This window comes from Mytilus edulis, unplaced genomic scaffold, assembly GCF_963676685.1.
Source record: "Mytilus edulis unplaced genomic scaffold, xbMytEdul2.2 SCAFFOLD_492, whole genome shotgun sequence".
In the NCBI taxonomy this organism is placed as follows: Eukaryota; Metazoa; Mollusca; class Bivalvia; order Mytilida; family Mytilidae; genus Mytilus; species Mytilus edulis.
In genome coordinates, this window is record NW_027267359.1 from 96 (window position 1) to 18,194 (window position 18,099).

The window sequence follows — 18,099 nt, forward strand, 5'->3', positions numbered from 1 at the left end:
GTTACGGCTTAACCAATGAGTTATCTTTCTTGACTTACCATAAAGGTTTCATGCCTTGTACTTAGGACACAAGCCATATTCCACGTAATATATTATCTGAGCCCGTAACAGCTTAACCAATGAGTTATCTTTCTTGACTTACCATAAAGGTTTCATGCCTTGTACTTAGGACACAAGCCATATTCCACGTAATATATTATCTGAGCCCGTTACGGCTTAACCAATGAGTTATCTTTCTTGACTTACCATAAAGGTTTCATGCCTTGTACTTGCGACACGAGCCATATTCCACGTAATATATTATCTGAGCCTGATACAGCTTAACCATTGAGTTATCTCCCTTGACTTACCATAAAGGTTTCATGCCTTGTACTTGAGACACGAGCCATATTCCACGTAATATATTATCTGAGGCTGTTACGGCTTGATCAGTACTGGAATAGCCATTACTATCTTTAACCAGTAGAAGATTGTTGTTATTATCTAAATAAAAAATAACAAAATTTAAATACACCCTAATAAGTAAGTCTATACACTAAAATTATTTTTAATAAATAACCTTTTATTATTATTTTCCTTTTCCTGCAATGATATATAGTTTGGTGTTTATCATTTTAGTTTTTTCCAATCCTGATCAAAGAAAACTTCTTTCAATTGTGATTTTTGTTTATCCATCATTCCATTGTATTTCTATGATTATAAATCTAGAAGGCATACATGTATATATATGAGCTGTGTCTGATAGAAATGGAAACCTACTATGCAAGTACATGTATATGTGTATGTATGTGTGTATGTATATGTGTATGTATATGTGTATGTGCAAGTGTATGTATATGTGTTTGACTTTAACTGATTTCGGAACATTAAAGTATGAAATAAGAGAAGAATTTTGGCCTGCTTTGTAGGGTTATCAAATCTACTCAATGTTCAAAAAAGGTTAACAAATGTACTCATACTTATTTGCATAAGGTCGATTTCTACCCGACACAGCTCATATATATAAAAAGTACTCTTACAGTCTTACAAAGAATGTAATACAAATTTTCTATATTTTAGCTAGAAAGCGGTCATAAAGTATACCAATCTGACTTGAGTTTCACATGCTGAATGCATCACATTCAAGATAAGTTCCATCCACCTGAACTCATTCAAAATATTCAAGCATGCCTTAAAGCAACAGAGCATATAAATCATAATTATACAATGTCATTGAAATGAATGGTTCTTTGACTCTTTTTTATCCTGTGGAGCATATACACAATGGCCGTCACATGACCTTGATATACTTACTTGTTGATACATCATTACAGCTACCAAGACTTGGATTTAAAGGACATTTTTGGTCCTGTGGAGCACATACACAATGGCCATCACATGACATAGCATCACATCTCCTGATAAGATCTAGAGGTCCCCCAGGTACTTTTGTAAAGGCTGAGTGGATAAGTTTACTTCTCATACCAACCTGCAAAACATACATGCAAAATGATGATTAATCTTTAAATGAGATTCAAGATTCAAGATTCAAAGTTTTATTTAGAGTCGATATTCAATCATCTACATAGACACAAGCTCTAGTGAGCTTTTCAAATCGACTTAATAACAAAATACAATACACACATACAAAAGTCATGAAAACAACTATAATGCATATTAAGAAACCACTAATGACATATATAAGTTAAAAGTATAGCACACTTAAAACATAGCACAAGTTAATAATAAGATTGCACAAATCATATAGTCACACAAAAAATAAAAGTAAATAAAACAGGCATAAACACTATATGCATGCACTGCACTGACATGAGCTGTTACTTGGATCCCATGTTTGAACCAATTTTTTGAATTGGTCAAAAGATGTTTCCCTTCGACAATGGTTTGGCAGCTCATTCCAGATTTGTGCAGCATTATAGCGAAACGATCTTAAGCCATACTTAATAGTTCGAACTCTAGGGAGTCATACTTGTTAATTTTTATATCAATTAAATCATGAAGGTAGCTCGGACTTTTTTTGTGAATTATTTTAAATGTTTCTATTGCAATTGTTTTTATTCTTCTTATTCTAAAGATGGTAATTTTGATTTTTCTAGCAGTTTTTTGTAAGGACTATCATAATCTTCATAAATGAATTTTAGAGCTCTTTCTTGAATTTTTTTCACTACAGTAGTGCCAAATTACTGGACAATAGTTAAAATTCGAAAGAATGAATGAGTAGTATGCTTTTAACCTACCTAGCCTGTTTAAATATTTACCCAAACGTTTTAGAATTTTTAATTGTCTTGATGCCTTTTTACATATTTCAGATATATGATTGTTAAAGTTTAAGTCCGAATCTATAGTTATTCCAAGAAGTTTAACATTTTCTTCACAAGAAATTTTGTTTCCATTTAAATTAAATATCAAATTATGTTTATTTGTTTTTTTTCCAATGGCTATAGCCTGGAATTTGTCAGGATTAGCCTTCATTTAATTTAGAGAAAACCAGTTTATTAGATTTAAACTATCAGTTTCTAAACTTTCAACAATAAATGGTGCTTTTTTGTACAAAATGAAATATGATATTTATGAAGATATTGAAAAGAACTGGACCAAGAATTGACCCTTGCTGTACGCCTTTAAACATACGATCCCATTAACTGTAAGAACTTCCAATTTTAATGTGTTGTTTTCTGTTTTCTAAATAACTTTTTAATAATTTTAGAGAATTTTTAGACAGACTGTATGCTTCCAATTTAAGTAAAAGTAAATCGTGCGGTAAACAATCAAATGCTTTAGATAGATCCATCAAAATTGCAACAATAAATTTGTTCTCTTCCAGAGCTTTTTTCCAGTCTTCTATTGTTTTAATAAGTGCAGTTTGGCAACCAAAACCTGACCTAAATGCCGAAAGAAGAGGATGAAAATGTTTATTTAAGAATTCCATAGTTGGTCATGTAAAGTTATATTTATAGATGGATACTATAAATAAGTTTGAAATACTTCTTCGTCTTGAGAGTACCTTTTTATTTCTGTATCTAGGCTATTTTTGCAGTAGAATACAATTGACCATCCATTGATATATGATAAAGTCACTGACTATATATAACCTTGTTAATGATAGTGACAAGGTGTTTCTGTAGAGTTATATGTATGACAGAAATGAAGAATGTTGGTTTAATAGCAGAACAATGTGCTGATTACATGTTTTTGTTCTGGCGAAAAATATAAAAGACATTTCAAAACTGAATTTGATGTTAAAAGTGGGTTGCAATGAATTATTTTGATTCTTCTTTTTAATAATTATAACAATTTATATTTCATCAAACAACTCTAATAACAAATCTATGACGTGTTTGTTCACCAAACTTTTGTTGTAAGAAATAGTAGTGTTTTGATCATTGTTCATTTACATCTAATTCTTTACTGACTTTATATATATTTAACATCGTTGTTCATTTACATCTAATTCTTTACTTACATTATATATATTTAATATCGTTGTTCATTTACATCTAATTTTTTACTGACATTATATATATTTAATATCGTTGTTCATTAACATCTAATTCTTTACTTACATTATATATATTTAATATCGTTGTTCATTTACATCTAATTCTTTACTGACTTTATATATATTTAATATCGTTGTTCATTTACATCTAATTCTTTACTTACATTATATATATTTAATATCGTTGTTCATTTACATCTAATTTTTTACTGACATTATATATATTTAATATCGTTGTTCATTAACATTTAATTCTTTACTGACATTATATATATTTAATATCGTTGTTCATTTACATCTAATTTTTTACTGACTTTATATATATTTAATATTGTTGTTCATTTACATCTAATTCTTTACTTACAATATATATATTTAATATCGTTGTTCATTTACATCTAATTCTTTACTGACTTTATATATATTTAATATTGTTGTTCATTTACATCTAATTTTTTTACTTACAATATATATATTTAATATCGTTGTTCATTTACATCTCATTCTTTACTGACTTTATATATATTTAATATCATTGTTCATTTACATCTAAATTTTTACTTACATTATATATATTTAATATCGTTGGACATTATATATATTTAATATCGTTGTTCATTTAGATCTAATTCTTTACTGACTTTATATATATTTAATATTGTTGTTCATTTACATCTTATTCTTTACTGACTTTATATATATTTAATTTCGTTGTTCATTTACATCTAATTCTTTACTAATAATATATATATTTAATATAGTTGTTCATTTACATATAATTCTTTATTGACATTATATATATTAATATCTTTGTTCATTTACATCTAATTCTTTACTTACAATATATATAATTAATATGGTTGTTCATTTACATATAATTCTTTATTGACATTATATATATTTAATATCGTTGTTCATTTACATATAATTCTTTATTGACATTATATATATTTAATATCGTTGTTCATTTACATCTAATTCTTACTGAGTTTATATATATTTAATATCGTTGTTCATTTACATCTAATTCTTTACTTACATTTTATATATTTAATATCGTTGTTCATTTACATCTTATTCTTTACTGACATTATATATATTTAATATCGTTGTTCATTTACATCTTATTCTTTACTGACATTATATATATTTAAATTTAATATCGTTGTTCATTTACATCTAATTCTATATATTTAAATTTAATATCGTTGTTCATTTACATCTAATTCTTTACTTACATTATATATATTTAATATTGTTCCAAAGTGTATGATTTTATTTGTTACATCTAATTCTTTACTGACAATATATATATTTAATATCGTTCCAAAGTGTATGATTTTATTTGTTACATCTAATTCTTTACTTACATTATATATATTTAATATTGTTCCAAAGTGTATGATTTTATTTGTTACAACTAATTCTTTACTTACATTATATATATTTAATATCGTTGCAAAGTGTATGATTTAATTTGTCCTATACATATCAAACAACCGACTGATGAACTGACAAGAGGCTGGACAGACTGAAGGACAGACAGAGGTAAAACAGTAAATGCCACTTTTTTAAAGCAGGAGTATAATCATTAGCAAAACATACTAACCCCATTGACAGCCCATACAGATATGTACAGTGTATCAAATTTGGTCAAAGTTTTAGTTTCCACTTTAAACAGTTGAACTTTTCCTTCATCCCCATGATCTGTGTTGGTATTTGTATGATAATATTTTTCATCCGTATCCTAAAAAAATAAAATATGTATGTAGTAGCAAAAATTGCAATCTGGAAAGAAAAAACCTACAGAGCTTGCATGTGCTACTAATACTTAAATAACAGCTTCTTTAGACATTTGAAACTTTACTGTACCATATATTATCTTCCTGCTATACATTCAATCTGATTTTTTCCATTGTTCCATACAGGAAGAATTATCAATCACATCAGAATTTCTTAAAATAATACCAGAAACAAATCAATAAAATTGAGAATGAAAATGGGGAATATATCAAGAAGACAACAACTTGATTAAAGAGCAGAATACAGCCAAAACATATATACTTCCTCTTAAACTTGTACTGGGCTACATGTAATAACTCTACATCAAATTTATAATATATTACATACTGCATTTAAATCCTGGCCCATATAGGTAGACCCCACAGCTACTTTATAATGGTCTATATCAGAATGTAGGTCACTGAAGCCTAACCAGGCCAGATTTACAGCTCTCTGTGACCAGAGCATCCATCCTGCAGCATGTCTTAGGAGTTCAGGATCAGCAGCATGGTCAGTTGTTATAGCATACATACCTAATCAACAGAAAAACAATACTTTAAAATAGTTGAAAGAAAAGTTTACCATGAAAGTACTTGAAACTTATAAAGACTGGTATGATTTATGTGTATATATATAGTAAGAAATCTACCTATCATTTATAGTGATATAATTAATTTGCTTTACCTTGTGGAATAATTGAATCTGAGTATAAAACACAAATACAGAAAATGTACTAAAGATTGCACACCCAAAGGACCATAATTCAAACACTCACAAATGGTTTATGTATACAACATTCATACTTAATTGAAGAATATCACTAAATAGTACAATCCCAACACAGACTCCTTAATGTATACAAAAACTTACCTCTAGACGGTGGAGTACTGTCTACAAACATTCCTGGAGAAGTAGAAGTTACACATATCTCAGCACTGTTACACGAAATTAAGGTCACATAATAGGTCACTCCATCATGTAAATCTAGTCCAGAAAATACATAGGATCTCGATATACCATTAACCTGGAAATAGCCAAGAAAACAAAATAAAATTACTTGTTAATGATAACCAGACCGTATGTCATGTATTATTAAAACAGCAAACACTTAAAATTCAAAAAGACAAGTGTATGAAGCCAACTCACTGATTGTGATGACAGCATAAATTCTCCTCCAATATGAGAATTGACAGACAGATACTGTCTTTTTATATATGACTCATCATCATCAACGGCCCATTCCACCTTCATAGATGTTCTATAAACCTGTTTCAATCCATTAATTCCAAAGTCAGCTGAGAATGTAGGTGTTGTTGTTATCACAGGAGCTGATGTGTCCACCAGAAAACCGTTGGATGTTGATTCTGACCATAAACCTAAAATCATATTATATATTTTTTTATTTTCAAGTATTTTCTGAAGATGTAGAAATAAGAAAAGAAAAAGACCAACATGTGTGAAAGAAATTACCATTTGAGGAAGAAGTGTCTAGTAATTTTTTGAGGGAAAGACAATCTTTGAGCCTGTGTGTTGATTACAGGAAATTGAACATTTATCTCATCAAAGATTCGTACCCGACCCCTTTAACAGAGGATGATATACTGACTCATTGAATGCAGCTTAGTTGGTGTCTGTTTTGGACCTGAGTGTAGTTTATCATAAGGTGCATACTAATCATCTAATCATAGAGGTGGTTTATACCAATATGTTACAATGAAAATTAGATTGTGCAATGCAAAGTAAACTTCAAAAGAATTATTAAGACAGCAATACAAAGATTGAAGTGGCATGTTCTAGTTTTGTATCTAGATAATAAAATAGTGTTTTGAAAAAAAAAATTGATGCACTATCATTTAATTTTCAGTCTTTCAGATATTATGGTTGAATTGATGCTGAATTAAAGCTTAACGCAATGGAATATCTCTAACATATTGTGTCAACAGAACTGGTGCTAATCCTTCTAATGTATTGGCAATAGTCAAGATGGAAACCCCTGACACATATTTTTGTATAAGATCTTTCATCAGAAAAGTTCCTTATTACAGAAGATTTATCATTTTTTTCGAAAATTAAAAAATCATATTGACTAAAAGGACACAGAGGATGTGAATTTAGAGAATTTTCAAATAGAAGAGGACTAAGGAGAAATTTGCTGAACAAGAAAAAGTGTAAGCAAATGAAATGATCAAGGTTTTGGACAGGATCTTGAGAAGTAGTTCAGAAACTTCTTTTTTATATATATAAAGTCAAACATTTGTAAAAATTCTCCACTTCCAATATTACTTTATGATTTAATGTTACAATAAATGTTTTTAGATAGATTGATCTGCAGCGTAGATTTTATAACATTTTATTTTAAATTATATTCTTTTAGGTCCTTTTTCTAGAATAGGAATTTAAGAGGGGGGATTGTGTTGTATTCTGATTTTGATGTACTCTGTCAAGTGAGAACCAAAGAGATCTGTTGTAGGATTCATCTACAGATCTGATCAGGTCATATATCATAGTGAGTATGAAACTTTCAAAGGGGCTGTACAATACTTAAGAGGCAGTGATAATTCTATAATAATATAGATTAGTGTCATTTGATACTCTGTAATCTCACAAATCATTTTAGAGGGGAAAAGATGTAACCATTAAAATTGTGTTTGTCGGTATTTCACCTTGCCCTTAAAGGTTCAACAATAAATGAATCTACAAATGTATGATGTAAGATAGTTATTTTTGTATGAAATAAGCAGTTCTTCTATTTACTCAATATAAATTATAACATACAAAAGAATGTTTTCCATTTAATTTAACAGAATAATACTGTATCTTACCAACTTTGTTGTAAGCTCGGACAGTAACAAAGATTCTCTGGTTTAATGGTAGTCCTAGAGAAGTATTATAGAAGGCAGCAGTCTCTGTAAGATGAAGTTCTGTCTCCGGTATAATATCAGTGCCTCCTTTGGTGGTTCCTGCCATCCAAACATACTTCTCAAGACCAGACTGAGGATCATCAAACCCATACCACTTAGCTGAGATATAGGTCCTGTAAAACTTTTATAGTTAATTACAGATGTTTAATTAAAATCATTCTGTAAAATATTTACACTCAATTACAGCAATTTGAAACATGTCAAGAATTAAGTAAGAACTCATACCAGATTACAGATCATCAAACACAAACCACTTAGCTAAGGTAAAGGTCCTGTTACACATAATAACAGCTGTTTCATTGAAACATGTCAGGTATCAGGGGAAAACTCATATAAGACCAGGGATAGAATGTAAGACTAAGGCAATGGTAGCCCATAGCTTAAATTTTGTAGCCTACATATATAGTTCTATACAAGAAAAGCAGAAATTTAAGTAGTCCACACCAAATTTTAGGGGCCATTGGCCTGTGGGCCCCTGCTAATTTCATACCCTGCGAGACCATGTTTCATCAAACACATGCCACATAGCAGAGATATAGTTTTTGTAGAATTTTAACACATACATGTATTAACAGCTTTTTCATTGAAACATGTCAAGGCAAAAGTTATGTAAATTACTGTTCCTGATGTAATCAAATTAACCAAATAACAAGCACATAGACATGTTGAACACAATGAAACTTTTGTAACTGTTACTAAGACATACATTAGGTGTATCAAAGATTTATGCTTCTACTTCACATATCATTCCCACACTACTCCCTCTCAGAAAGCAATACACCTGATAAGTATCTTACGTCATAGACTGGTATTCTGTGTCAATGAATCCAGTTCCATCCTGAACTTTTCCAGCTACAGGGGCACTGTTGTCTATAATCACACCATCTGATGTCACAGTGGTACACATGTCTGCTGTGTTACATGCCGTCACTGTGGTGTAATATCTCAGACCTGTACCAAGATGGATGTTCTCTAAAGTAAAGTCTGAAGTGAAACAAAATAATACATATGTAAGATTTATTTATTGCACATGGGGAATGATTTACACGATTATTGTTGTGTAAAATATCAGTCATGTACCAAAGTGATATGCTCTTATTCAACTCTGAAATTGTACATCTTTGAAGCTTTTAAAATGCTCTCCCATTTGTACAATTGTACTATTTTTTCCATTTTTGAAGTTTGCTGTCTATTAATTTGTCATACAAAGATTGAATCCATCAATGGAACCTAATTCTTTGTTACTTTTAGAAGTGTTTTTCATTGATAATAATATAACTATATGTAATTCTGAGATCTAGTTGCTTTAAAATATGTTCACATTGTGATCAGGCTCCTACAGAAACAGAATAATCTTTAATGGTTGAGCGGTATTTTCTGGTCTATACATACCATATGTAATTCCCACAGCCTGTTCCTGTAATATATCTTCACACTGTGGACAGGTCCCAACAGAAACATAATAATCTTTTATTGTGGAGTGAGATTCATGGAAACCTTCCCAACAGGCATGTAGCACTTTGGTTTCTGTTTGGAAGTCAATGTCCTTGACACTTCCTGTCAGCTGACTTTTATCTCCATCATACACATGACCAGGTGTAGGTGCTGTTGTGTCCACTTGAAAAGCCCAGGATGTAGCTAATGATGATAGTCCTGCCTTGTTGAAAGCCTAAATAAGTGAAAATATATATCAGTATTACATGGTCATAAAGATTGAATCTCTTTAAAATATTTTATGTACAGAATAAAGAATTATATCTTAAATATCACAATTGTAGGGACTAAATACTGAAATGAATAAATATTTCAATATAAATATTAAAATTTATTATTTTAACCATTTTAAAATCTGGTCATGCATGGAGAGTTAACTGTCTCATTGGCACTCACACCACATCTTCCTATATCTATACACAGATTGCAAATCAAGCCCATTTACCACTATTTAAAATTAAACTAAAAATCGCAGCACTATTTTGCAAAACATTTTTTAAGTATTTTAAGATATGAAATATTCTCTGACAATCAAAACACTGTTTAAACTCAAAGTAAAGTTAGTTACCCTGACATTGATATAGTAGTAATGGCCATCTTTTAGATCTAAAGGATTATTTTTGTCTGTCATTCCACATTCTTCATCAACAACCTTCAGGTAAGACATCATATCTGTATATCCTGGCTCTGATCCAACTGACCACAAGTAATAATCTATACCAGACTCTAAGTCAAGGAACACATCCTTCCAACTAAAATGAAAAGAATAAAAAAAGGTCTATTGGTAAGACAAAATGCAATGACCTGTGAAATGATGGAAGGACATCACAAATCTTTATCAGTAGCATTTTGTATTGTTCTCTAAGGTTCTTGAGCAATCTCTTTAACAAAACCTGTTTGTGCTTGCTAACTATCATTTCATGCATGTTGGTTGAATAAACCAGTAATATGTCAAATGCTTACACCAACTTAATTTTAAATTTAGCATGGATCTCTGTAATATGCCTGTTTCAAATAATTAACCTTTGACCCTTAAGACTCACCATGGATCTATTTCTGTTGTAGACGTAATATGCCTGTTAGTTATAACTATTGGTTTATTACTTGTTACTGGTGGAGTTGTATCTATGATGACGGGCTCAGATACAACTTCTGTTTCTCTGTTAGCAAAATCAACAGCTACAATGTCAGAAACAATAAATTCAAAACTTATAATGTAATGTATTGTAATATGATCAATGGTAATTTTCAAATATCATGGACAATTCTGCTTGGATATTTCATATTCCAAACTTACGTATTGAGGAGCATTAAAGTTATCTAAATTATCAATATTAAAACTATATCTTTTGACATTTTTTAACTTTTCAGCAATTTTTTTTTTAAACTTTAATCATTATTATTTCAGTATTAAATTTTGAGTTGATAACCTCTACTAACCTTTTAGAGTAGCATAATACTTGTAACCATTCTGTAAATTCAGTTGATGTAAGGCTTTATGTTGTAGCACTCCAACATTCTCAAAAGCAACAACATCATTACCTCCACTAGATGTACCTAGTATAAATTAAAAAGAAGGCAACACATTATAACCATAAAAACTTAATATTCCCAAGGAAATATAATCCAGGCAACATTGTTCCTGTTAAAGGAAAAAATTTGTAAGGGTTCCGCAAAACCCAGTGTCTCGCCTACTTTTTCTGTTAATCGCAGGCTCAACAAAAATGAGGAAATAAATCAATAAAAATATTCCTCCCGATACTATTTTTTGATTGTAAGAAGCTTCTGTCCATGTTTGGTAAAAATCCAGGATAGTTTAAGAATCTAATAAATGTTTAAAAACTTTAACTGCAGACTGAATGTAATGTTAACTTGAAGAAAACAAAATTTCCTTCTAGATACTAGCATTTGATCATAAACAAGATTCTGTCCAAGTTTGGTACAAAACCAAAATAATATAAGAAAGTTAATAAAATTTTAAAAACTTTAACCACTTAGTGAATGTGTTGTTTCCTGGCAGAAAATGTAAGTCCATTTATAAGTAAAATAAGGAAAAAAATGGATTTTTTTTTTTACAAAATTTACTTCTGGATACTATCTTATGATCATAAACAAGCTTCTGTCCAAGTTTAGTAGAAATCCAGGATAGTTTAAGAAAGTTATTAAAAGTTCAAAAACTTTAACCACAGAGTGAATAATTTTGGACGCTGAGGCCGCTGACCAAATGCAGGATCGCTATGTTTCGCTTTTTCAACTAAAGTCGAAGGCTCGACACAAAGGAATCACATTATTTTAGTTTAATGATTTGAAGAAGTATTGAGAAGGTTATTTTTTCTTTGAAAATATACGCTTTAACCCTAGAAGAGGTAAAAACAAATATTAGCTTTTGAAAGGTCATTGCACCCCCCTTTTAGAATGATCATAATTGCACAATTTCCGCCCTGTATACCAATACTTAATTTTTAGGAATAGGTTATCCTCCACTTTGCACCTCTTAAAGTTTATAAATGAATCGAATTTACTGAATTGCAAGCAAAATCTGATCATTCAAGTGATGTACTTTCTCACCAATTCCTAGTATGTATTCTTTAATTCCAGATGGGTGTGGTCCATTGTTAAATTCTTCCACATCTTGGAAATTATCCCAGTTTACATACATGTCTGAATCAGATGTCTAAAATAGAAAACAATTTCCATAATAATTTGAAAAATGAATCATTTTTTACAGCTTTTATAAGAGAAGTAACAGTTTTATAACATAGACTGCCAAACCAAAACAATTAATTGTTTATGTTATAAGTAAGTGAGAGAAAAAAACAATACAGTGTGAACTATTTTTTAATGTATTAAATGCATGACAACTTTTCTTATCCTGGGAATTTCTTCTAAAAAATTATATTCTCAAATACTATGTAACAGCTATATAAACTTCCAAAACTACCTAATCCTTCTAAATATTACTGCACAATGGATATATAAATATAAAATGTAAAGTAAAGATAATAATATTAATAAGGTTTTTGAGTGACATTGATAACAAAACATTGGATTTGAAATTTATCTATGCATCTGAAACCCTGGTTAAAAGTATAGTCTCAGCAGTGATTTGTTTTAATGCCATTAAGAAAGCAATCAAATGAGATTAGTGGAGATATACTGTATTTGGATTTAAAGCCAGTAAGACATCATTGGAGCACAGTAAACTTATCTAGTATTGTAGAAAAGTGGAAGACTTAATTAAGCCTAAGCCTGAATACATACCTGATAGATTGTATTAATATTATGACCAATCCACAATCTTCCAGCGGTAGGAGGAGTTACTACATACCTGGTAGATGGTATTAATAGTATGACCAATCCACAACCTTCCAGCGGTAGGAGGAGTTACTACATACCTGATAGATGGTATTAATAGTATGACCAATCCACAACCTTCCAGCGGTAGGAGGAGTTACTACATACCTGATAGATGGTATTAATAGTATGACCAATCCACAACCTTCCAGCGGTAGGAGGAGTTACTACATACCTGATAGATGGTATTAATAGTATGACCAATCCACAACCTTCCAGCGGTAGGAGGAGTTACTACATACCTGATAGATGGTATTAATAGTATGACCAATCCACAACCTTCCAGCGGTAGGAGGAGTTTCTACATACCTGATTGATGGTATTAATAGTATGACCAATCCACAACCTTCCAGCGGTAGGAGGAGTTTCTACATACCTGATTGATGGTATTAATAGTATGACCAATCCACAACCTTCCAGCGGTAGGAGGAGTTACTACATACCTGATAGATGGTATTAATATTATGACCAATCCACAACCTTCCAGCGGTAGGAGGAGTTACTACATACCTGATAGATGGTATTTATATTATGACCAATCCACAACCTTCCAGCGGTAGGAGGAGTTACTACATACCTGATAGATGGTATTAATATTATGACCAATTACACAACCTTCCAGCGGTAAGAGGAGTTACTACATACCTGATAGATGGTATTAATATTATGACCAATTACACAACCTTCCAGCGGTAGGAGTTACTACATACCTGATAGATGGTATTTATATTATGACCAATCCACAACCTTCCAGCGGTAGGAGGAGTTACTACATACCTGATAGATGGTATTTATATTATGACCAATCCACAACCTTCCAGCGGTAGGGGGAGTTACTACATACCTGATAGATGGTATTTATATTATGACCAATCCACAACCTTCCAGCGGTAGGAGGAGTTACTACATACCTGATAGATGGTATTAATATTATGACCAATCCACAAAAAAGTTGGATGGCTTGGATTGAGATAGTATTTATTAAAAAAAACCAGCCATATTGTCAGGTCAACAGGAAGTTGAAAAAAATTAAAGGGAGACAATTTTGGCAGGAAATAACCTAAAATAAATATTGTCAAATCTTATAATACACTAGAACACACCCGTGATATCGCGGGTCCGTGACTGAATTAAAGTATATAACTTTGCGCAAGCCTTATTTTAGTATTAGTATTGTCATCTGATAAAGTCATGACGATTATAAGATACACAGTTTTCTCTGTTTTCAAATCTTTCTGTTTGAACCCGTCGAACTGGAACTTATCAATTATTGGTAATATTAATTATTTGGAAAACAAAAGGTCCTGTAATGGAGTATTTTTTAATCAACATCATTGTCCTATATTAGTTATAAATAAAGTTGAATTCTTTGATTCGCTGTTTTACGTCATGCCCGCTAACAAATTGAAAACTGTACCTATACACCTTATTTTTAGTCCAGATGTTTAGTATTGGTATTGTTATCTTAGAAAGTCTTACTGATTAAAATACTACAATTTAGTAGTGTCAATCCTGTGATTATGACCCGTGTATATAGCATATTAATCCTGAATACACCGTTTGGTGCTGCGCCTGTCAGATGCGGAACGTACAGATAAGGTAATAGGTAACAGGTGAATATACTATTGGTATCGGTATCGGATTAGACCCGGAACTTGTTAATTATTGGCAATACTAATTACGTGGAAAACAAAAGGGCCTGGAGTGGTGTAATTTTTAATCTACACCTTTGTACTATATTAGTTATATATAAAGTTGAATTCTTTGATTCATCGTTTTTTATGTGATGACGGCTGACAAATTGGACCTCGTAATTTTAGTATTATAGATTTCTGGTGGCAATAATTTAAATATTATAAGCTTTATTAAAAAAAAACTGTTTTATTTCATACCATGAACATACATTTAAAGAAGAATCAGAGAAATTTGTATTTGAACATAAACAAGACTGTACTTCCTGTTTTACTTCTTGTATTTATGATCCTCCTTACATGGGGGCACTTATAAAATGCTTTTAATTTTAACAATTATGGAGAAAAAAAAGTAACAGTTCTAAGCTTTTGCAATATATGCATTGTATTGTTGCATCAAAATAATATAATCCTCTCCCATCTCACCTGTTTTATTTATAAAACTCCTTACTTAGGAGCACTAGCACCCTTCTGCCCTGAGATTCAAGCTGGAACACTGTTAGTAAGTATATACAAAGTTATTTTCAGTTTTATTTTCATTTAGTCTTTTTGTATAAAGATTGGTTGGGCTCCTAAAATTTCAACTGGGCCCCTGAAAAAAATATCTTAGGGGCCCAGCTGGCCCCTAGACAAAAACAGTTAACAGTTAAGTTTAGTCCCTGAATATTATGACCAATCCACAACCTTCCAGTGGTAGGAGGAGTTACTACATACCTGGTAGATGGTATTAATATTATGACCAATCCACAACCTTCCAGCGGTAGGGGGAGTTACTACATACCTGATAGATGGTATTAATATTATGACCAATCCACAACCTTCCAGCCGTAGGAGGAGTTACTACATACCTGATAGATGGTATTAATATTATTACCAATCCACAACCTTCCAGCAGTAGGAGGAGTAACTACATACCTGATAGATGGTATTAATATTATGACCAATCCACAACCTTCCAGCAGTAGGAGGAGTTACTACATACCTGATAGATGGTATTAATATTATGACCAATCCACAACCTTCCAGCGGTAGGAGGAGTTACTGCATACCTGATAGATGGTTTTAACATTATGACCAATTCACAACCTTCCAGCGGTAGGAGGAGTTACTACATACCTGGTAGATGGTATTAATATTATGACCAATCAACAACCTTCCAGCAGAAGGAGGAGTTACTACATACCTGGTAGATGGTATTAATATTATGACCAATCCACAACCTTCCAGCGGTAGGACGAGTTACTACATACCTGATAGATGGTATTTATATTATGACCAATCCACAACCTTCCAGCGGTAGAAGGAGTTACTACATACCTGATAGATGGTATTATTATTATGACCAATCCACAACCTTCCAGCAGTAGGAGGAGTTACTACATACCTGATAGATGGTATTATTATTATGACCAATCCACAACCTTCCAGCAGTAGGAGGAGTTACTACATACCTGATAGATGGTATTAATATTATGACCAATCCACAACCTTCCAGCAGTTTGAGGAATTACTACATACCTGGTAGATGGTATTAATACCAATCCAGAACCTTCCAGTGGAAGGAGGAGTTACTACATACCTGATAGATGGTATTAATATTATGACCAATCCACAACCTTCCAGCAGTAGGAGGAGTTACTACATACCTGGTAGATGGTATTAATACCAATCCACAACCTTCCAGCGGTAGGATGAGTTACTACATACCTGATAGATGGTATTAATATTATGACCAATCCACAACCTTCCAGCAGTAGGAGGAGTTACTACATACCTGGTAGATGGTATTTATATTATGACCAATCCACAACCTTCCAGCGGTAGGAGTTACTACATACCTGGTAAATGGTATTAATATTATGACCAATCCACAACCTTCCAGCAGTAGGGGGAGTTAGATCTACGATGATTCCATCACTACATGCACTGACAGCTGGTAATTGTAGTATCCAATCTTCATTCACAATAGCAGTCTGTGGAGCATATATACACACTGTGTATCTTGTACCATGGACCAGTTCATTGTGTGTGAACTCCTCATTCATAAATTCTCTATCTGTAGCAAAATCATTAATGATTACAACAAACTGTGCAGTTATACATATTATATTAATTAATCAACTTGACAACTTTTGCTGAATTCTTCATTCATCAATTTTATACATCAGCTAAGCTGACAAAAAGAGTGTAATTTATGAGTATTTCTTGTGAAAATAAATATGCCATCTAAAAGTTAAATGCCAAACTGTTTACTACATGAAATTTTGTATATTAATTTTTCATATTTTTAATTAGTGTGTGCAATATTATCAAATTTTGTAATGCTTATACATGATAAAGGCACTATTATACTATGTACTAAAATAACAAGACAAATGCTCTTATGGAATGCTTCAAAAGATATTCAGAAAAAAAATAGGGATTATGTAAAATTTCCCAAAAAATTAATATGGATAAAATTAATGTACCTATATTATCTGAGTTATCTCCCCTTACACATTAGAGCTTTGAATTTTTATCAATCTTGTATTCTCTGTTTTTGTATAAAAAAAACATCATAAGATTTGATAATGAAAAATCTAATAAATCAAAATTCTGTTCTGCATTAAAATTTTACAATTGCAGTAACATCTTAACTGATTATTTGTATTCAGTAGTCAATTGTGATCTATAATGACAGAAAATGCCATAAAATTCAAATTGATTTGACTGGGCAATGTTCTTATAACAAAGAGAGGCACCACTTACGAGTTTCCCCACATCTGATAGCATCTGGAATACATGGATCTACCAAGCTCAGCTGACCAACTTGTTTATAGTATGTTGTAACATCCACATTCTTGGCATCTATAATGGCATACTTATAATTGACATTTTCTCCGTGACGTAAACTGGGCCACACGGCTGAGATAAGATTTTTGTATGGTGTATAATCCTCGTCTGCTGGCTTCCACCTATCATTCTCTTCCAGAAAAATTGGCATGCCTATTCCCTCTAAATATTAAATAAGACAGATGGTATGTTAACAAAAACAATAGCTAATACTTGGTTATTTCTAAGACGTATATAATGTACCAAGAGTGCACTGCATTAAAAATCTTCTATTTTTAATTTATTTTTAAAAGATATTTTTCAGAAAAAGGACTATCTGTAATAATGTCTTGATTAACTTTACCTGGGGAAATCAATAATAATGATTTTCTTGTCACACTAAAAAATAAGAAAATTTGATGTGGACGATAAACGATCTAACAAATTATTTTTATCACAGTTAGTTTTTCCACTTGAGAATGTAGAATTTGAACTGTATAGGTATATTCTTAAAACAAGTTCAGTTAAAATAATTAAATGAATATCA

At 31.3% G+C, this 18,099-nt stretch overlaps 1 protein-coding gene across 1 annotated transcript in view; it reads right to left on the reverse strand.

Annotated features, from left to right (window-relative positions):
* Positions 1–350: 350 nt before the first annotated feature.
* LOC139505214 (uncharacterized) overlaps positions 351–18,099 on the reverse strand; it is a gene marked incomplete at both ends in the record, with an annotated part of 34,921 nt that continues 17,172 nt past the window's right edge. The window contains 15 exon segments of the mRNA XM_071294974.1: positions 351–483; positions 1,294–1,468; positions 5,109–5,246; positions 5,630–5,814; positions 6,152–6,305; positions 6,428–6,657; positions 8,104–8,315; positions 9,000–9,186; positions 9,595–9,871; positions 10,265–10,448; positions 10,740–10,875; positions 11,137–11,253; positions 12,265–12,370; positions 16,580–16,797; positions 17,490–17,735. Of these exon segments, the coding sequence (XP_071151075.1) occupies positions 351–483; positions 1,294–1,468; positions 5,109–5,246; positions 5,630–5,814; positions 6,152–6,305; positions 6,428–6,657; positions 8,104–8,315; positions 9,000–9,186; positions 9,595–9,871; positions 10,265–10,448; positions 10,740–10,875; positions 11,137–11,253; positions 12,265–12,370; positions 16,580–16,797; positions 17,490–17,735 (2,698 nt within the window).